Raw genomic sequence first — 20,149 nt, 5'->3', positions numbered from 1 at the left:
GGACGTGACGGGGTGATGATATCGTCTGGTCCATCGGTACTTCCTGTCGCCGATGCGTGTTACACGCCATTGAGGAATCCAACCCCGGATGAGTACTTTTTCACTATCAAGGTGAAAAAAATAGGCGATTTTACTTTGGATGATCGGATGAACGAAGTGATGAGGAAAGTATAGCGAAATGACACTAATCATTCCAAAAAAAAAATCGAACTTGTACAAAGATTCGAGACTAACTATAGGTGCGCGTCGACAAAGTACAAATTCTCATTGGATATAAAATTATAAAGGAATAATAAAGCTTGTTCTTTTGAAGTTGCTGATAATGTCGAAAACGCGCACACAGTTCACGAGACTAGATCCTGCATCGAGGTACTTGTTCTACCAATCTTTTCTACACGAGGGCGGCGCCGCGAGAGCGAATGTCTTGGTTGTGCATTTGAGAGACGGAGCGGAAGTGTAGAATTCAGAAACGAACTGCTTTGCGGGGGGGCATGGACGTACTGAGATTCAAGAAGCTAGGAAGAGCACATTGAGCATGGAATGATGACGGCACAGGCGGTCGGAGTTTCCGAACTGTGAAGACGGGCAATTTTCATACCAAGTAGAATGCAACTTTCAAAGGTTATCCATGAACATGTCCTCCAATTCGCAAGGCTCTCTATGTTGCATCTGTTTCTCTATGTTTAACCGGAAAGAATCGCCCGGTAGCATTTAGAAACGGAACGGGATCGAACGGGCCCAGCAGTCCCTCGGACAGCAGGCGGACAGCTGCTCCGCGCGTGAACTTCCTGGCGAATAGATAACATGGAGAGGGTGCGCTGTTGATTTGACACCACTCAGTCCGATTCTCGGATTCATAGTAGATTGCCTCGATCTCCTGCGTGATTGAACGGGGAGAAGCAAACTTGAGAAAGTGTTACTTATGAAAGTATGTAAACCAACAAAGAAGAGCAAAAGTTTCAAGCCGTGTCCATGCTGAACTTTAGAATATGGTTGTAAAAGTACGGCTCATTGTAAACTACAGAGCATGTGATCGTCATCCATCCAATGTGTGCAGTCTACGTGTATCGAATGCTACAGAATTCTGATGTATGCTTGCAAAACTGATGGTTTATCAAATATTTGACACATCCACAGACTGATATCTTAAAAGTTCAGATCTCCAAAGTAAGCAACATCACTCACCTTTATTTCTTTGATACTTTGAGGGCTTGCATCTGCATAATCGAAAGTGACAGGGTGCCACTGTTTATCGTTTTGTGTAGCTGATTGATCATACAGAGTGAAGGTCAATGATCTTCGGGAGAAGTCATTTTCGAGCCCACTCACCTTCAAAAGAAACACAGAAGCAACTGAGCAAAAAGTAAAGCTTCACCGTGACAGATAAAAAAAACTGAGAGCAGTAGAAATTTGAATGCAAATGTATCGGCAGGGCATTCCCTAATGAACCATTTCTAGGGAGTGGGCAAATCATGCAAAGTGAAAGGATAAGGAGGGGTGAGCAACTGGGATATCTCCTATGGACATTATCAAAAGAGTTTAGCGCCCACTATGGAATGTTCAATTTTAGTTGCATCTAATCAGCACCCTCCATGATCTAAAGATTTGTGACTAGTGAGCCTTTCTTGCAGCTCCACCGGCGTGCTAGAGGTCCAAAACCCATCTGCACAAAGCTTGATACATGCACTACTCCGTGAGTGTTTTCGACCTCATGACCTGGCGTTTCTGGAAATGCTGATCCTTATCATTAGACTGCCATCACCGTCGCGGGTACTGAAAAGGTTGTTTTTGTCTAATACTAAATAATAGAGCAGGAAGCAGGACCGTTCAGTTGTTTTGCACATTAGCGACATGTCAATTGTATCCAGAACAGAAATGTAAAGAATTGGGTCACTCACTGCCAGCAATGTCTGCAGATAATGTTCGTCCGGGTTACAGTCCTGCATCTTATGAATATCCTGCAACATATGTTCAGTAACAAAATATTCCTTATCGCATAAGATGGAACCTCCATAGTAAAGTTTTGGGATGGGAAGCTATTCTAGCCATTTAACAATTAAGAGAAAGCATGGACTTACAAGCATCTGTCTTCTTGCACTCACACTTGCATTTGACTGTCTCTGTAAGATAAGAGAGATTATGACTTAGTAGTTGCTAGCTTTTTCTGCATAATTAACTTACCGGTGCCTTTATTGCACTGCAATGAAGGAATAGAGGACAATAAGGAATTGCTTGGTTCTCCCATTTCACTCAATGTGCTCATTGCGGACAAACAAGATAAAGTGCAAAACAATGATCATGGAGAGTGCTACCATCACATTTGAGACAGAACCTAAACCAAACGAATAGGAGGAGAAAGACAGACATAATGTAGCAAATTCTCCTGCATACCTTGCAAGATTTCTTGATGATGGGGAAAACAACATCGTCATCTGCAACAATTTGGGCATGTCTTCTGATTAAAGTGAACCACTGAGATCAACGGCATAACTATATCATACAATGACCCAGTTCAGGAGATACAATAAAGTCTGCTGGTTTTAGTTCTTCTGCTAATTGTTGTTATGCCAACCACAATCCTTTAGGGTTGCTGCACTCATTAATGAAGGCAAAATTGAGGAAAGATAATTGGAAGATGGGAAGACCTGAGATCCTTTCCGCCATTTGTCCTTTGGTATGGCAAATAACATTATTGGATCATAGCGATAATCCTCAAAATCAAAATAGCTATAACATGGAAAATAGAGGACTTAGCTCATATTCCCTATAAAATGTCATCGTGTAATACCAGAAAGGACATTTCTTACTGAAAAGAAGAAATTTACTGGACGGACTCTACCTTTCCACGTAACTTGTTGGAGAAGAAATCAGATGCTTATAAATGTCGTGGAATTCGTACAGCGGCAAGCAGCTGTCAAATCAAACATCAAAAACTGTTACGAGTAAGAATGCGTATTTAACTACGAACTTTCCAACCAAGTAAAAGCAAACAAGTTTTCAAGTGCTTATTTGAGTTTGTCATTCCATACCAAGAAAAGGGGTAAAGTAACATGGGCTTAAGAACTTATTCAGACTTTGCTTTGAGGGGGCAAACCTATCAGAAAGGAGAACAAATCTCTGATTAGCAGGATCGCGAAGAGCTACTTTAAGCAACAACCTCTCTGCTTCTATCATGCTTGATCCTCCCCAGGCTACCTGCAGCAGCGGTTTTTTTACAATGAACAAAGTTTACGTATTATTAGCAATATTTTTGCCTCATAGTAAACAAAGGACTCATAAATAAAATCCATCTAAACCCCATGGGAGCAGATAATTCATCTGGTTTTGGCCACAAAAGGAAAAAAAGCTTATCTCAAGCCCTAACGTGTCTACAGAGTATCTCATACATCAGACATACCGTCGGCGAGAAGACATGGATCAAAATTATTTTTCCATTAAAGCGACCACGTATCGAAAAGAGAGAATCATAGGTTTTTTTTTTTCAAAAACATCACTGCGTTCTTAGTTTCAGCTGCTTCCTTAATTTTAATTAATCAAAGAGAGTTACACAAAAGCTAGAAACAGGCCAATATTTCATGTCCAACATAATTACAATGAAAGAATACCTTAACACTATCGTTTAACTGGCATCCGTAAAAGAAAGGGGACATAGAAGTGGACTCATTAAACACAAACCCAGGTTCTGAATGAATATAAATCGAGAAATTCTTCACATTAGCCTCCTGCAAAAAAATTCCAACATACCAACATCACAAAGGCACATATAGAAGTAAGAACTTCATGCTAGCTATCGAATTATATGACCAAATGCAAACCTGGAAGAAAGCACCCCACATGAAGTCCAAAGGAATATTTTTACGGGCAAGAAACAGGAAAGCAATTTTTGGGTTAGTCTCAAGTTTTGATTTTTCCTCATTGCTTGATTCGTTGGTGCTTGATCCTGATTTGGGCCAGTTGAGCCTTGCAAAGGCGAAGACGCAGAACAGGAGAAACATAGAGAAAACCAGCTTCGAGCGGAGCACTAGTAACTGGCGTATGGGCAGAGAAGCTCTCTTCTTGCCCATGGCTTCCCGTTCCGGTTCTCATGTAATGCTGGGAGAAGAATTTGCAGGGACTGAAAGTATCTGAGATGGAGAGAGGGAAGAATTTAAAGGGAGAGATGAAACTGAATGAGAGAGGGAGAGGGAGAGAGAGGGATGTTAAGAATGCGCTTACGTTTTAAATTGCGCTATGAAATCACGACATTGATGAGGAAATGAATGTAATGATTAGGAACATGTTCTGTCATGAGTTAATAAGTGAGCTCTCGTCTCACGTGGCGATTTTCACTGTCCTACGCCAATAGTGCCGATTTTCATCTTCACTGAGGGGTAAAAGAGCTTTTTAAGCAGTAGAAAGTAACAGCTTACGACATCGGCCCGCATTTCTGTCTCAGAAACCATAGCAGAGAATAATTTCGGCCCCCTTTTTTCTTGTTTGATCAATATATAAGCAACAAAGAAAGTGCAGGAGAAAAGAGCAAATAATGGTTTGGAGTCTCTTCCAAGTTTTGCGAGTGCCTGTGCCCGTATGTGACTCACAAAACTAAGGCCTGCCAAGCGCTTATTCCTACCCGGAATTGACCATCAGATATAAGAACGCAGACATTCGGACTCAAATTCGTGACCTTAGTATCTGCCGATTTTCTTCAAACATTTCGGTGAGAGAATAACTTCAGTGACAAAATGCCAGCTTTGTCATTCTCAAACCACACTGACGTACAATATGAATCCTTTTGACAACCTGAATCAACCTATCACAATTACTTAACTTTCATTTGTTCTACTTGCCTTTCAAATTCGACCCTTTTCTTGAATTCATTTCCTAAAGAGACAGAAATATCATCACCATCAACAGGAGGTTGGAGAAACGGTTCATTGATATGAAGAAGTAACGTATCTTACAAGCAAACATGCATATGCAACCACTATTTTGCCACGACTTAATAATACACTTAAAATAAGCTTCAAACACATCTTCATTAGCCTCTCTCTGGGATCATCCTATGAATGGTGGTACAAAGAATCTATACTGTCAACCCTTTCCTAGTTAGTATTTCTCATCAGGTATGCGACAACACATCCCAAAATAGCACCAGCAACAACCTGCACCAAGCCAAATGCAATGAAGATCAGATGCTGAATAATTGCTTGCCCCAGATCCAGCACAGATGAGCTTAAGAGGAAAATTAAAATAGTAGGGCTTCATGTTTTGGACACGAACAATAGATATCACTGCAATAATCAATTTCAAAACATTGAAGAGGTCTTTAATCTCTGCTGTATGGAGCACTGAAATGAAGATAAGGTCAATTTAGCAGTATTTCAACCCATGACCCTTGAGAAAAATGGAACCTCAGAAGAGAAGAGCTCTCAGACCAGAACAATACACTTACTTTTCACTCCTTATAATACATGAAATGCAATCTTTCATAATTTTTCTTTAGAAAAAGGCCAAAGGGAAGACGAGGGAGGGAGAGGGATTCAAGCAATAGAAAAACTGTAGATTGTCGTTCAAAATGTATCACAGGAGATGCAGTAGAACTGCAACATACCTGAAGTGGTGTATGCCCAAGTAACTCGCGTAGAGGTCTAACACTGGATAACGGATGCTCTGGAGGAAACTCACAAACGATTTGATTTAATAACTGCAGTCAAAAATGATTACAGATAACAAATCGTCAATCAATGATTACTCTGAATATGCTGCAACACGTGTTAAAGCAACAAACGACAGAATACATGATTGTGGCAGGAGAACATACTTCGGCTTGTCTACCAGCATGAAGTCTCACACCTGAGGCATCATACATCACCTACATATAAATTACAACAGTGACAATCTAGCTTCTCTCAGGTAGAGTAATTTTAAAATTGTATCAATCCGCTTGAAGTCTCCGAAAGTATTAAAAAACACATGATTAACAGAAGAGAATGGGTATGAAGCCATAAAAGGAAACATGAGGTTTTAGAGAACGTACAACGCAAGCCAAGACAATTGCAATGGCAAATGCAGATCCTCCAGTTCCTTCTTGCAGACCTATAGCCACTGCTAGAGCAGTGACAGTTGCAGAATGAGATGATGGCATTCCACCAGAGCCTAGCAGTCTTTTGGAGTCCCATCTCCTTTCCTTGTACCTGAGCTTCTAAGAGAAATGCAATTAAAAGAGTGAGCTACTGTAATGCACTAAGATAATCATTGCATGTATGAAGAACTGTTCATATATTTGAAGACATTTACAACATCTAGAATACTACCCAACGATTTATGCATCAAGGACATGATGAGAAAATTTGCAGGTAACAAAACTATTCCCTCAATAGGCAACAAACTATAGTAGGAAATAGAACTATGTATACCTCAAATTCAGAAAGGATTACAAATAAAACTGCTTTGCAGTCTTCAATTTTAATATGTGGGCTAATCCTTCTTTGTTATCTAGAGGTCAAAATCGAAACTTTTCATTTTTAGTCAGATGATGCAGGACTGAAGCTTTTCAGCAATTCTGGACAGACACAGAAGAAAGGAAAACATGTGAAAAATGGCATTCAGCACAAACCAAAAGATACAACTAATCTTCTAAAGACAGGGTCATATAAACTAACGCGCCAAGACATGCGATTGAAGCTGAGAGACAAATGAGAGATATCCTAACATATGCCACTTCTATATCAATGGAATATGGATGGCCTATAGGTTAAGTGACGATTTCTACAAGATCACAGATTGTTGAGATCCTTGTCAAAATAATTCCTGAACAACAAAAACCACACAGGCACCATGCTGTCTATTAGCAACAGCTGAAAATGGCGGTGTTCCACCAAGCTGGATTTCGCCTCTGGAAACTTGGGAAAGGGAAAATAAATATACCTATCGACACTACCATAAACGATTGAACGATGATGCGAATCTTTCCGTGTTTCAGAAACGAACTGCCGAAGATCCGATTACAAAATCAGAGAGCAAATCAAGCTAAGCAATCGTCGAATTGCAGCAGTCAATCGCGAAATCCGGCACACTGAACACAACCTAACACGCCACATCTTCTAACGACGCAGAAAAAAACACATCCCGATCGCTCGACGCATCTGCTCGCTCGTCCATAAGCAAACTCCAAAAAAAAAAGAGAAAAAAACAGAGAGGACAACTTTCAAATCAGGAACAACGAATCGCGCCAAAGCACAACAGATCGAGCAACAGAGAGAGAGGGAGAGGGAGAGAGGACCAGGTGGTGAAGAGCTTGAGGAACTGGGCGAGGGCGAAGGCAAGGAAGGCGGAGATGAGGGGGAGGTTGTAGGGGAGGAGCGACGCCGCCTCCCCGCCCGACGCGGCGGCCGAGGAGGTGGAGGTCCCGTCCGCCACCGTGAGCACCTCGTCCATCGATTCTCACCGCGCCCCGCTTTCTCTCTTCTTCTTCTTCTTCTTCTTCTTCGTCGCGCGTCCGCCGGATTCGATCGCCGGCGCGGGGGATCCCGGGCGGAGAAGACGCGCTCCGGTCGATCGCCCAAGGAAGACCTCTCTCTCTCTCTATCTCTCTCTCTAGATTCCAGCTGGACCTGGAGGGCGCAACCGCTTACCTAGAAATTGAGAGAGAGACAGAAACAGAAGGGGCCCGCGCCCCAGCGCCAGGAAGGAGCACGTGTGGGCCCACCGTGCTGCGTCAGCGAGTGGGCCTCCTCTGTCCGATTTCTTAATCGATCAACGTTCAACACGAGTTTTGCTTAAAATAAGAAATAATACCATGAAAAAACCTAAATTCATACACTTATGATAAATTTAATCTAAATTAAAATTTTAATGATAAAATATCTCAAATTGATATATTTATAAGAAATTTATCCTATATGAATTTTTTTATCATAAAAAATCTCAAATTATTAAGTTTGTGACAAATTTATCATTTATTAATTTATATTAAATTTGATTAATACTACAAAAAATTATAAACCGGTACTCTTGCAACAAACGGAGGGTAAAATTTCAAATCAATATATCCATCGACTGCCACATATTACCTAACTCGGTAATTTAACGATAAAATTTAATAAAAAAGTATTATTATGTTTGTGATAAATTTATCATTTATTAGTTTTTATAAATTTAATTAATACCCTTAATACCACGAAAAATTATAAACCACAAATAGAATATAAAAACTCAAGTCGTACATCCGTTGACTATTATGCATTACCAAACTCGATAATTTAATGATAAAATTTAATGAAAAATAATATTTTTCCAAACACCCGATTGTTTAAACCAACTAATCAACTGCCCAAAATATTTATACTTTATGGGTGTATAGATTTTTCATAGTATTGATTCTTTAAAAAGAGAATTAACAACAACAATAGACGAAGGAGAGTTGACTTTTGGATGGAACGGACCTTTTCCCGCGACAGAATAATGGAGGAGGGCGATGAAGTAAAGTAAAGAACTTTGGGTGACAGACATACCGATGGTCTCTTTCTTCTATCGAAAAAAAGGAATGTTGACAACGATTTATTCTGCCGTTCAAACATCTGGGCAAAAGTCGCTTGTAAGTCGTGATTTTCTCGGTGGAAAAGCAAAGGGGAAATGACTCCCGAGGAACATTTTATCAAAGTTCTGCGGGGGATAGGGGTGTCAAAAAAACCCGACCCGACCCAAACACGAAACAAGTTGACTGGGGGAGACTCTGGATCGGTGGTGGGTTTATGATTTGGATGGCCGGTTCGCAGCCGATAACCCGATAGGCCCGTGATCGGTCTCCATGCCTCGAGCCGACATGAGAACGACAGAATCAGTCCAAACTTTACACTATGCCGAGCCGAAACGTGTAGTGCTTGGATTTCAAATTCAACATCATCAATCAATTGGTAGAGTCGAGCACAAGTCGAAATGAAGCAACCATGACGGTCACGGAAGAACATTGAATCTGTGTATGGAGTTCTGATCTAATAACAAAAGGATCACTTCTGGCCACACGTTTGGCTTTTCCGACAGGACCAAAACGACCGGGGAAGTACAAGAACGCACAATTTAAAGTTCTTTCCTCGCCCGCCATATCTCATTTTGTATATCTACCTTATGTCATGTACCTACTCTGCAGCTGTTCTATTATTCACATATATCCGACCGTTTACTCTGAACCCTTCATGACAACCTCAATGTACAACAAAAACTCGTGGAAGGCATAAGGGAAAATCCCTTACAATAATGAGCCGCTGTGTTTGCTAGGCAACGGTGTGCTCCGTTGAGAGTGTCGTTTTGTCGGGACGAGCACGGGTTCCTCCACAATCTCGTCAGTCGCCGAATCACTATCGCTGTCATCTCCTTCTTTGAAAACTGGATGAATATAAGCAGTTTGTAGGAAACCCTTCAAGTTCAAGTTCGGCTCCCTCACCTTCTCCAATGTATCTTTCATCATAGCTTCCTGAAACCCCATAATAAGAATTGAGAATGTAATATGAAAGCAGGTTATATCTACGTCATGTTGTACGCACAAGCTCACGCGAGAGAGAAAGACAGGTGCTAGGAAATATGCTGGTCCTGAGTGCTTGGGAAGTGAAAGAGAATGTTGGTGAAAAATGATATGTGCATGACCTCCTTTTTTAGTTGCTTTTGTCTCTGGGGGAAAGTGTTGAATTAAACAGCAATCACCTTTCCAAGGATTACGTCGAAAATGAAATCAAAAACAGAAACCCCTAAGGAATTGCTAAATTTGAGCACCTAAAGCCAGAAGTCTTGCAACAAGATCTCTCGAAACCAGAAACAGTCCTGGCTAATGATATCTATTATCTAGAGAGACGAAAAAACTAGTACAATAACAGGAAAAGATGCGTTAAATTTGAAGGACCAGTCGCCCAAAACAATGCAACCACGCGCATGTAATGAAAATATGTTATGTATTAGAATTCGACAAACCTGCAATGGGTATCTCCGGAAAGCAGGCTCATAGCGACCTTTGCAGAACAGGTGGAACCCTATGGTTAACACTGGGAGGGTAATCAAAAGAGGAGTCGATTGAGCAGCTTCCTTTGTACTTAATAAGCCCATCAGAAGCAATTGCGAAATGATCATCGCAAATATAATGCGCCCATGAACGTCTGGCCAGAAAGCTGCAGCACTCTCATATTCTTGATTGTACACATTTATGATCTGCAGATTCACAGAAACAAGAAATAAATAGTAGGAAGAAAGAGGTATACGGCACACCCACTCATCATGGATTAAAATATTCAAGTGAATGTACTAAGAGACTTCTGCTTTGCCTGTCTATGCATGGGAAGTTACATATGACGACATAACTGCAATGTGGTGCAATAAATTTGTAAGAAATCATTATTGCAATAACAATGTCATAAACACTAGAAATTTCAAATATGAAAAATCTGGAACTATAAAGGAACAGACTAGGCTTTTCCTGTCTTCTTTCCGAACTAACTCTATTTATCCATACTTAAATAGGTGAGCAGAAATCCGTTCTAAACATTGGATTGCCTCATTAGTTCCTCTACTTTACCCCGAAATAGAGCCTTATTATGTATAATGTTAATTCTAATTACACATTGAGTTACCTGGTGGCGATACACAACATAGGCCAATCCAAAGAAGACTAATATGAAAGGCAGAAGGATTGGAGTCACCACAGCATACACAAGGCCAAGTAAAAAATAGAGTTGAATTTGAGGTTCCCCTGTGTTGAAACCTAGAGTTCCTGGGTCCATTGCCTCCTCCCTGTCCTTTTCAGTCTTGACCAGAAACGAGTTCTTCAGGTGGTAAATTATAAAGGGTTTCAATCTTAGTATCTCTGCTGCTACTCCAGCCCAGCCATCAACCATTATGTACGTTATGAAGAAAGTGGCCTTCATCGGAATTGAGACACCAATTGTCTTGGGAATCCTGCACAAAGCGACATCATTTTTATGTTCTGAATTACAGACAAAGCGGCCATAACAGGATTAGCAATTTGTTCCTACCAGTATTAGTATATTCATACCAGGAATGTACTCATCACCAAATTATGAGATTAGCAACGTATCCTATCAGAAGTAGTATAAAAGAGCCTAATATCTAATCTGCCCTCTGCCCAGCAACAAAATACATAATCTGGCAAAGCGTTTGTATGTATGACAAGGGCAACATACTCGTTTGCTGACTGGTGGAGAAAGTTATTGAGCTGTTGGAATGCAGTTCCTGTAATTATGCTCCCAAGAAATACATTTATGAATTGAAATAGATAATATCTTGTTGCCGATCTCCTCTCCAGTGCAGATGTGCTTATAAGTCCTTCAAATTTGGACATTACCATTAAAATTGCTGGTAAAAATATGAGAAATATCTTCAAAGCAATTCCAGGAAGGAAACCCTGGATGAATGATTTTATCACTTTCCTGCAATAAAGAAAAAAATGCTTTCGTTGTTTAGTACAAATGTAACTTAAAAAACAGAAGAACAAACAACCCATCAGGCAGAGGTATAGCCAAAGTCAGACTGACAAGAAGAACAAAGAAAATGCAGCATTTTATTATCATTTTATTTGTAATCAAATGACTTTATAACACTGTAGATCCTTTTGCATGCACATTAGAAAAATATGACATTTGAAAAAATTCAGGTATTTGACCTAATAAAATGGAATAAAAAATAGAATAATCATAAATCAAAGAAAATATAACGATCAGAAACTAAGGACCAAAGTTATTCTTGACATGTCACATGTTAGAGACAAATAAATATTATCATGAAGATGAGCCATCACAAGCACTGAAAGCTAAATTTGTCATCTGTTGAAAAATGAAACAAGCAGGGACTCACACTTCAATAATGGGCTTTAAAAAGGGTAATGCTTTCTCAATTTCTGCAATGTTAGCTAGAGATTGCACAAGAGCAATGGGAATCATGAAAAAGAATGTAAGAAAGAAGAATGCAACTGCAACCGTAAGCCTCCTTATAGAAAGGGAGACATATGGAATTGCTAGGTTAGCCCAATAGACATCACGCGGCTCTGGAGCCCATTCTGTCAACCATACAGTTGGATTACGGGTTTGCTGGGTTTGTGCACAAACGGCTGCACCCCAGCGTGTCTTGAACGAAACAAAAGATGCGGGCATGATGTATTTAGAGCTGCTTATAGTATTCTCTTTCTCCTGGGCTATCTGAAAGGCAATAGATAATAAGAAGGTTAGAGCAAAGAATTGTAGGTGAATTTACAACTCTGGAAATACTGATGATACGGACAGGTTATGTAAAATGGAGGCAAGATCATACTCTTGGGCATATAAAGTAGCAATGACTTTGCTTATAATACAGAATATTATCCACACACAGGTTCTAAGTGGAAATATTGAGCAACTTCTTAGGGCACAAATAATGCGCATCGATGCTTCGGCAGACAAGTGCAATGCAGGGGGAAGATATCAGCAGCAAGCTTGAGATAACAAAAAAATTGCATGTCATGCAGCCATTGGCATGATGCTTATGAGGCACTAGATTGGGAGAAAAGATTGTTTAACAAACTAACTTGAATTGGGCGGCAAAACATAACATGCATTAGGATTCAGAAACTGGCAAAGGCAGCTTACTTCTCTGGATAATTTTTCAATTTTGGAAGTATAGAAATCAATTGCATCCACTCTCTCTCCACAAAGACTGAGAGCTCCAGTCTGCGCATAAAAAAAGAAGTAGAAATGAATGAGAGAAAGAAAGAGATCATTTTTCTTGTTGACCAAGCATAATCAACGAGTTGTCAAAGACATAAGATTAAAATAAAAAAAACTCAAGGGATGCTTATCGAGGACCTAACCTTTGTGGTAGGCCTTTTGGATTGATTTCTGGTGTACTTAAGTTGATAGTAATCAAGCCAGTTCTGCCATTTTTTCTTTTCATCAACTAATTTTGAGAGCTTGTTTGCATTGTACACAACCTGCACCATAAGTTCTAATTTGAGCAAGCTGCGGGCAAATGAATTGTCACTGCTAGTGCACGTTGCCTTATATCCAGATTACATGTAGTCAATCATCATCAATAACTGGAAAGATGGAAAGATAAAAATCATTTGAAAGTTAGAATGCTAACTGATGAACAAAATATCCCTGAAGAATTCCTCTGCAAAGAAAGATACTAGACCATTGTCGCATGGGATGACAGCAAGTAACATTGTGTGAAAAACAGAGACATGTGGAGTCTGAAGTCTGCCTATGGCCCACTTCCTCATGATCTTAAATTCGGGTTCTATGACCTTCAGAGAATGTTGTCGACTTGTGCACACCATGTCAGTTGATAACTTGGCGTGGAAGTGCAGCAAAAGGTGATTCACCTCTATCCTAGACATTCAGCTCAAATATCTCACAAGTTGTAAGACAAGTGGTTCACTAATTTAATAGGGTCTGCTCCTTTGAGCATAATTCTTGGTGTCCTCCATGTCTTGCACCTCTATCCTATGTTCAATCTACATTATGGCCCAAAAAAGAGAGCAAAATAAATCGATATAGATAGACATAATGGAATTCAATTATAAAGTTGGCCTGATCAGGAGAAATAAAAAAGTTTCATACACAAAAGTGACGAAACTTCAGTAGACAAGGGCACAAAATCAGCATGTCCTCCATACAAAGATTTCATGGACAGTAAGAACAAAGTCTGATAGAATTATGGATGGCCATAAGTGCTTTTTTCATTATGATCAAACCTGCTGTGTGAGATAGTGATCTGGATGGTTGACCAAAAAAAAATGTTCCACAAGCTCAGAAACTGACTCATCAGGGTCAGGAGGCACGTTCCTTACAATTACCTGTATGAAAACACATCCATATGCAAAATCAACACCAGATATACACAATCACCACAAGTGGGCATATATGCGCCCAAAATCTAGGAGTCTCTATGTGTGAGATAACTAGGAGACGAACTGCAGCAACAGGCAAGTTAGTAATCCTCAAAAATCATGCTACCAGTAAGCACAATAGTTATCTGACCGTGAATTGATCTGGCCTCCTATGTTCTGAAGCAACAAAATGCAGTCTCATCGATGCAACAATCTCATACTCCCTTTTCAAGACATAGCACGTCCAGAAAGTGAAAGCATAAGCCATGACCAAGTGGGTCCAGAATCTATTTTAAAAAGAGAGAGATGTACATTAGCAATGTGAAGAACTCAGGCTAATGATTGACAGGTCCATGAAGCAACTAAAACAAGAAAGCATCAGAAAGCATGGCATACCTGGGTGAGCCATTTGGTATATTTGAGATAGAAAGCTTGTCTATGTTACTGTGGGAGAATTTAGAATGCTCCAAGCTGCCATTGGTCCAATTGACAGGAACCATGACAGAAAATGCAAGAATGGTTATGGGAACAAAAATTTTCAGCCTGCAACAGGAATAGAATAATGTCACTGTATGAGGACAAAAAAATAAGGGTCCTAAGGAAAATGGCTTTATTTTATTTCTTCTTCTTTTTTTTTAAATTCAAACAGAAAACTCTATAAGCTTGTTTAGAGGGTCATTTTCAGGACCATTTCCAAACCGTTTCTGAACACTAGAAAGCATTGTAGTTGATGTTTGCAGTTGTTTTCACTCAGTTGTTTCCAAATTTTAAAAGATGCAAGATAATTCCTACCAAAATGTGATAATCAGCTTGGATCAAGAAACAAAGAAAAATTCGCATTGGATATAAATCCACAAATGACCTGCCAAATACATTGTCTGCTTAGTAAATTAGAAAATTATCTTCTAATCGTGCTAAAAAAACAAGTTGCCAAAATAACATTCGACTGCAAATGCCATAATTAATAGTAGTAGATCTCAAGCCACGTATGGCAATGCCAAATTAATCTCAAAAAGACACAAATATCGTTGACATCAAACAAGTTGACACGGATGAACAACTCCTATTTTAACTCTTCAACAGTAAGCTTGCATGTGAAACAATCGATTGATTTCTCAAGAAACTGTCACTCTTAATCAGAGAATTACATATTGCAGAGGACAACTACAAAAGGCATATTAAGGGATCCATGCAAGCATACCCAAGCAGGTAGATCCTCAGGTAAACAGCGGAATCCAGTCCAGCATGATCAATTAGCTCAGGTTCTGGCATCTGTAATGCCTCAGGCATCCAGTTTAGGAATCTCAGATACGATCTCAAATCCAAGTTCACAAATTTGCTCGCAAAGGCATCACTGCGTAATGGACTGCACCTTAATCCCCTCAAATACCATTTCGGGAAGTAGACCCTATCATTGAAAGGTTGAATTCGGACGATGGCAAATACTATGAAGAAAGCAAATGCACTGAGGATGTTGATAGCAGCAGCAACTCCTATATCACTAAGCGTAGCCATAGGTCTTCAAAGTAAAGAATGTAAAGTAATTTCCTGGAAGAGAAAAGGAAAATATAAATATCGAAAGGTGAACCATTGGCATCAATTAAAGTAATCTACAAAATAAAAATAAAAATAAAAGAAGAAGAAGGGAATCTGTGAAGAATTTCTAGAAGATTATTGAGGCCATCCTCGACTAAGTGGAATGTTCCCCTATCACGATAAATTAATATTGGCGTGCCAGATAACGCATCTCATTCTCAGAGGTTGAAGTGTACGCCGTTGCATCATCGACTTAAAATTCAAGCTTGGACATCCTAGCGAGATCTTTGCAGGCCAAAGTGCACTAAACACATAAAAAGCAGTGTACATAATAAAAAAGACTGGCAAATTGGATGGACACCCGAGTACTTTTGCATAATACTATGAACAGAAAATAAAACGATCACCAAAAACAGAAACTCCCACTAAAACAAAGCGATCACCGAGAACAGAAACGTCCACTAGTTGACAGCAAGAAGAACATAAGATCCCAGATGCAACTGTAGTAAATCTTCACAATGAAAAAAAATCTCCTTTGCCCCACCGATCGGTCGATAAGGCACTTGCGGAGACTCTACTGCAACATAATGTCTGCTTAAAGCCGCACATTGAAATAACTATCCCTCTATTCGGATCGCCTAAAAACTCCTGGAATTGGGAAATCAACAAGGCCTAAAAGAAATTCTCACAGCTACACGATAAATTCGGAACCCACAAAGGAACGTGATTCCATTTGCCCAAAAACAAAAGAGCAAACCACAAGAACTTAAATTTGACCTCTAGCCGGTGTGCCGGTGTTTGCCTTCGTTATGCTATTAACAAACGGAGACCCGGGCTCAACGGTCAAACATTCACTCCCCGATCACCGCGACACTCGCACACGGCCGGAGCTCGAAAAACCCAGCAGGGAACAGCAAGAAACGCACCCTTTGAGGCACAAGGCAGCAGCAGGAAGCCAAAAAGATTGATGCCCAGAACAGGGTCAGTCGTCAGGTGCCGCAAGAGCACAGAGAGAGAGAGAGAGAGAGAGAGAGGGAGAAGGAGATAATCTAGGAAAATAGATCGAAGACGAAACGAAAGCGAGATAGATGATGGGTCGAGGTGGCGATGGCATTACAGTGGCGTTTATCTTTTGGTAACCAACAGTCGCATTGCATCTCGCATTGGCTGCTTTTCGGTTATTATTATATTTCCCTTCCGCTCCTTTCTTGGGCTCCTGGATTCGCTCATTAAATTATACGCATTCAATTGCGGGGTGCAAATAAATTATTGGGTAAAGTTCGGTTTTTTGATGATGTTGCGGGGGGAAGGTCTTGCCTTTAAGGATGCCCAGATAGAGAGAGAGAGAGAGAGAGAGAGGGAGCTGGACGAATGGCTGTCGGCAATGGAGGCCATGTGAGTACAGTAGTGGGAACTGGGGAAGGAGAAGAGAGGTGAGAGGAGGGGGAGGGTTACATGTAACGGCTACTTTCCTTTAAGAGTTGAAAATCGTACGAGGTGGGGCCGTGGGGGAGGTTGCTTTGACGAATGGGTTACGGATGCTTTGTCTTTGGACCCTTTTCTCCTCTCCGCTTTTGCATGGGTTTTGACTTTTAGTTCGTGGTCGGCGATTGCACTATTATGGTCCCGTCCTCGGAAGTCCGAGTGGAACGAGGATTTTGAGCACTCCTACTCGTGCACGTCCCTTAACCAACAATAATAATAAAATCATTAGTCCCACCACTTTTTTATGACACTTGTTTGATATATAGAGTTAACTTTTATTTACAATCATTAATTTTCCAATCGATTACTTGAATGCCATTAATTTTGTTAAGTATTAAAAGTAATGACACTCAAGTGATCAATTAAAAGTCATTAATATACGAGTTCAATCCAATGTCGTAACTTGTATTTACAATCATTAATTTTTTAATGATTACTTAAAAGCCATTAATTTTTTAGAAATTATGACACTTAAATAGTTCGAAAAAGTTATGGCACTTTTTGTAGAACTTTTGTTGAATAGATAAGCATTTGAGGATATTATAACGGATAATCAATTCTTCATTCGGTTCGATTCCAAGGTGAAAATGGGACTAGGAGGACCGGTTCCAAAATAATTAGAACTGGGAACCAAAGCAAACTATCGGTCCAATCCAATCTAATGAAACTGATCATTTTTTTTTTCCCACTATTTGTTTTCCATTACTGTTTTCCCCATTACTTGAAATTGGATCAAGATAATATTTAGTTTACATTTTACTTTTTTAAGAAATAATAAAATAAAGAAGTATATTTAGTCGGTCCAATCTGATATCGAAATGACTCTCCTGAAAACCGGACCAAACTGACCGGTCCAATTTGGACGATTCACGATCAAGGCGGTTCGTTTTGCACACCCTTATAATATTTACATTTTATTTAATAAGGTGGTTGCACATAGAAACTAGTTTGAGTATTGAACTAGCTCTAATTAAAAAAAACCAAAGTTTTTCCTATGCACATCATGGGCTGTCATTGATTTTTATTTGTCACGTCATTCATTGACCAAGTTTACTAAAAAAACTGTTATATGATTGGGATGGTGCGTCGCCGTGAGAAGCTTAGTAATTGACACGAGTTGATTTATGACTTGTGGACGATCGCAATTTGGATTAAGTTCAGTAAGCACAAATTTGCTTGAGTTGTCGATTGACCACTTCAAATGAAAGAAAAGTATTACTCTATCTCAGTGGGAAGTACACACAACAATCTCATAAGAGCGTAATGATTTGACATAAAAAAAAAAAATACTCCCTATGTATGGGTTTGACTGCTAAAAGTAATTACAGTAAAAAGTCATCCTAACTCAAAAAAAAAAAAAAAATATATATATATATATATATATATATATATATATATATAAGCTAAGAAAATAATATATACAAGAGAGGAATATGAAATTTGTGTAAATATGCGAAAGAGATGAATATGAAATCCGATACAGAGAACGAACCTATTTATAGATTTTATCAAATGATTATTTAAGGCAATCAAATCAATAAATGCACAATCAAAGGCAAATAGAAGTGTAATTTTGACGGATAAAGATAATTAACATAAATATTATAATTATTTCCAACATAGAAAAATATCTTATAAAAATGCTAAATATCTCAAACATGATGGTTGAGTTATTATGTTTGGTATTGTACTATAAATGTCAGTTCCTTTTGTTTTTCCTTCTTTAAGTCACAACATGCCGAATCATGTTATTTACGAGGAAATGAAATCCATCTGCTCAAAATACTCCTGAAGTGTCTTTATTAAGAAAATGGTCTCTGCATTCACGTCAAATCACTTTGGGTTCGTTCGATATCTTTTTCAAGAGGCTTTCAGCCTCTAAAGTCTCTCGAGAAAAGGTTGAAGCATTTAACAAGCATTTTGAAATAGGTTTCGACCAAATGCTAACATTGAGAATACTTAAAGTCTAATGCTACTCCCACCCAACTTCCCCAAGTAGCATTTATGGAATGTTGAAACTAGGATTAAAATATTTTTTTCCTTCCAAAATTACCTTCACCAATCCTGTAGTTTTTTTTTTTTTTGCCCCTTATTGTAACTATTCATTTTCTTCATGTGAGAATGGCTAGCAAGTGGCTGGCGAAGGGCTAGCCAAAGTCGGATGGCCCAAGCGACCACCACCTTGGGCGATCACCACTTAGGTCTTGTGACCTCAAGCGACCCTCCCTCATGGTCACGCAACCTTAGGTAAACCTTGCCTAAATCGCGTGACTCTCGCCAAAGGTCAAGCGGCCTCGGCCGACAATCACCACCTCCAGTTCTAGCTCGTCAGTGACTATAGCCTTTTGTCGGTTTTGACGAAGAGTTTAGGTCGTTTTAAATTTATATATATAACATTTAAAGCTCATTATAAATTTCTTTTTATCAAACACTACTTGAATCCAAAGTCTCTTTACAATTTTTTTTGCCAAACACAATTTGCATTTCATCAAAGGGTTGTGGCTTTTAGCATTTGCATTATTACCTAAATTTCATTTGCAAAGTGAAACCCAACCCGTAGTTAGGTAAGGATTCTAATTCCATAGGCATGTGAGTGGGGACATTGCGTGATCTACAAATGAATTTTTTTTTTTTTTTTTTGGGTAAAAATCTACAAATGAAGTTGATCACACCCGTGGAAGCTCCCTTAAGCTTGATAGTGAGGGGATCTTCAGCCTTCGGGCCAGTGGTACATCACATGGTTATGTCTAATCGTATAGCAATGGTCTTTTAAATGATCAATTATTAATTAATCATTGTGATGGGATGGACACGCGCTTCCTCCACCTAAAAGTTCGTTTGTAAAGTGAAACTTTTTCGCCTTTGTCAAATCGAGCACAATTGCTTCTCGTATTGATAACGTTAGAGTTTCATTTGTAGGTTATTTTTAAAATTAGCCACGTGATTTGCCACATCGTCTATTCATCAAAAATTGGTTGGATTTTGGTCAACGCGCATCAATTGCACAAAATTAAAAGTTAGAAATCATTGGGTAAAATTGAAATCACAAAGTTCAATGATTTGATAAAAATTTATTCTGAACTTCGTTGACCATAAATGGAATTCACTCAGACCCATGTAGGGTTGACTTTAAATTAGTGCCCTACTTATCATTATTTTTCTCAAATATTTTAAAGAGTGTTTAGTGTACGATATCTGAATTTTTTTTCCCTTCAAAACAGGTTCGACATCAAAAGCTAATGCAAATCCTATCTCATGCACAATGATGTGATTACTCTTAAT

General features: G+C 39.2%; 3 protein-coding genes across 6 annotated transcripts; all 3 read right to left on the bottom strand.

The window, feature by feature from the left end:
- Positions 1-197: 197 nt before the first annotated feature.
- Positions 198-4,268, bottom strand: LOC104424741 (glycosyltransferase BC10). Of its 2 annotated transcripts, XM_039305538.1 has the most exons (11): positions 4,216-4,268; positions 3,816-4,124; positions 3,606-3,722; positions 3,095-3,195; positions 2,840-2,911; positions 2,646-2,727; positions 2,392-2,472; positions 2,079-2,120; positions 1,899-1,958; positions 1,186-1,329; positions 198-877 (listed from the first exon to the last, which is right to left on the bottom strand). In XM_039305538.1, the coding sequence occupies exons 2-11, from the start codon at positions 4,062-4,064 to the stop codon at positions 659-661; spliced, it is 1,167 nt and encodes a 388-aa protein (XP_039161472.1). In that variant the 5' UTR covers positions 4,065-4,124; positions 4,216-4,268; the 3' UTR covers positions 198-658. The 2 variants fall into 2 exon arrangements, with proteins under 2 accessions (XP_039161472.1, XP_018720200.2); XM_018864655.2 differs by lacking the exon at positions 4,216-4,268 and having other exon boundaries at positions 3,816-4,205.
- Positions 4,269-4,880: 612 nt separating this feature from the next.
- Positions 4,881-7,561, bottom strand: LOC104424740 (uncharacterized membrane protein YuiD). Its single transcript, XM_039305539.1, has 5 exons — positions 7,265-7,561; positions 6,020-6,176; positions 5,804-5,854; positions 5,594-5,686; positions 4,881-5,144 (listed from the first exon to the last, which is right to left on the bottom strand). The coding sequence occupies exons 1-5, from the start codon at positions 7,417-7,419 to the stop codon at positions 5,085-5,087; spliced, it is 516 nt and encodes a 171-aa protein (XP_039161473.1). The 5' UTR covers positions 7,420-7,561; the 3' UTR covers positions 4,881-5,084.
- Positions 7,562-8,912: 1,351 nt separating this feature from the next.
- On the bottom strand, positions 8,913-16,751 carry LOC104424739 (CSC1-like protein At3g21620). 3 transcript variants are annotated; one of them, XM_010037239.3, is made up of 12 exons: positions 16,160-16,751; positions 15,048-15,394; positions 14,243-14,389; positions 13,998-14,133; positions 13,712-13,813; positions 12,827-12,946; positions 12,606-12,686; positions 11,839-12,179; positions 11,169-11,414; positions 10,599-10,923; positions 9,946-10,179; positions 8,913-9,454 (listed from the first exon to the last, which is right to left on the bottom strand). In XM_010037239.3, exons 2-12 carry the CDS (start codon positions 15,359-15,361, stop codon positions 9,230-9,232), a joined length of 2,271 nt encoding a protein of 756 aa, XP_010035541.2. In that variant the 5' UTR covers positions 15,362-15,394; positions 16,160-16,751; the 3' UTR covers positions 8,913-9,229. The 3 variants fall into 3 exon arrangements, with proteins under 3 accessions (XP_010035541.2, XP_010035539.2, XP_018720131.2); XM_010037237.3 differs by having other exon boundaries at positions 16,309-16,751; XM_018864586.2 differs by having other exon boundaries at positions 16,500-16,751.
- Between the last annotated feature and the right edge of the window lie 3,398 nt (positions 16,752-20,149).

Source organism: Eucalyptus grandis, chromosome 11 (genome assembly GCF_016545825.1).
Source record: "Eucalyptus grandis isolate ANBG69807.140 chromosome 11, ASM1654582v1, whole genome shotgun sequence".
Classification (NCBI taxonomy): domain Eukaryota; kingdom Viridiplantae; phylum Streptophyta; class Magnoliopsida; order Myrtales; family Myrtaceae; genus Eucalyptus; species Eucalyptus grandis.
Note: the sequence above shows the minus strand (reverse complement) of the source record. Positions and strands in the feature narration are given on the sequence as shown.

Excerpts from the sequence above, each read along its gene's own strand:
- LOC104424741 (XM_039305538.1), bottom strand. The coding sequence starts at position 4,064 with ATGGGCAAGAAGAGAGCTTCTCTGCCCATACGCCAGTTACTAGTGCTC. Across the intron at positions 2,473-2,645 it reads AATGGCGGAAAGGATCTCAG|TGGTTCACTTTAATCAGAAG; the intron begins GTCTTCCCATCT and ends CGTTGATCTCAG. Across the intron at positions 2,121-2,391 it reads TCATCAAGAAATCTTGCAAG|AGACAGTCAAATGCAAGTGT; the intron begins GTATGCAGGAGA and ends CTTATCTTACAG.
- LOC104424740 (XM_039305539.1), bottom strand. The coding sequence starts at position 7,419 with ATGGACGAGGTGCTCACGGTGGCGGACGGGACCTCCACCTCCTCGGCC. Across the intron at positions 5,855-6,019 it reads CAATTGTCTTGGCTTGCGTT|GTGATGTATGATGCCTCAGG; the intron begins GTACGTTCTCTA and ends ATTTATATGTAG. Across the intron at positions 5,687-5,803 it reads ATGCTGGTAGACAAGCCGAA|TTATTAAATCAAATCGTTTG; the intron begins GTATGTTCTCCT and ends TTTTGACTGCAG.
- LOC104424739 (XM_010037239.3), bottom strand. The coding sequence starts at position 15,361 with ATGGCTACGCTTAGTGATATAGGAGTTGCTGCTGCTATCAACATCCTC. Across the intron at positions 14,390-15,047 it reads CTGAGGATCTACCTGCTTGG|GCTGAAAATTTTTGTTCCCA; the intron begins GTATGCTTGCAT and ends TTCCTGTTGCAG. Across the intron at positions 10,180-10,598 it reads ATGTTGTGTATCGCCACCAG|ATCATAAATGTGTACAATCA; the intron begins GTAACTCAATGT and ends GTGAATCTGCAG.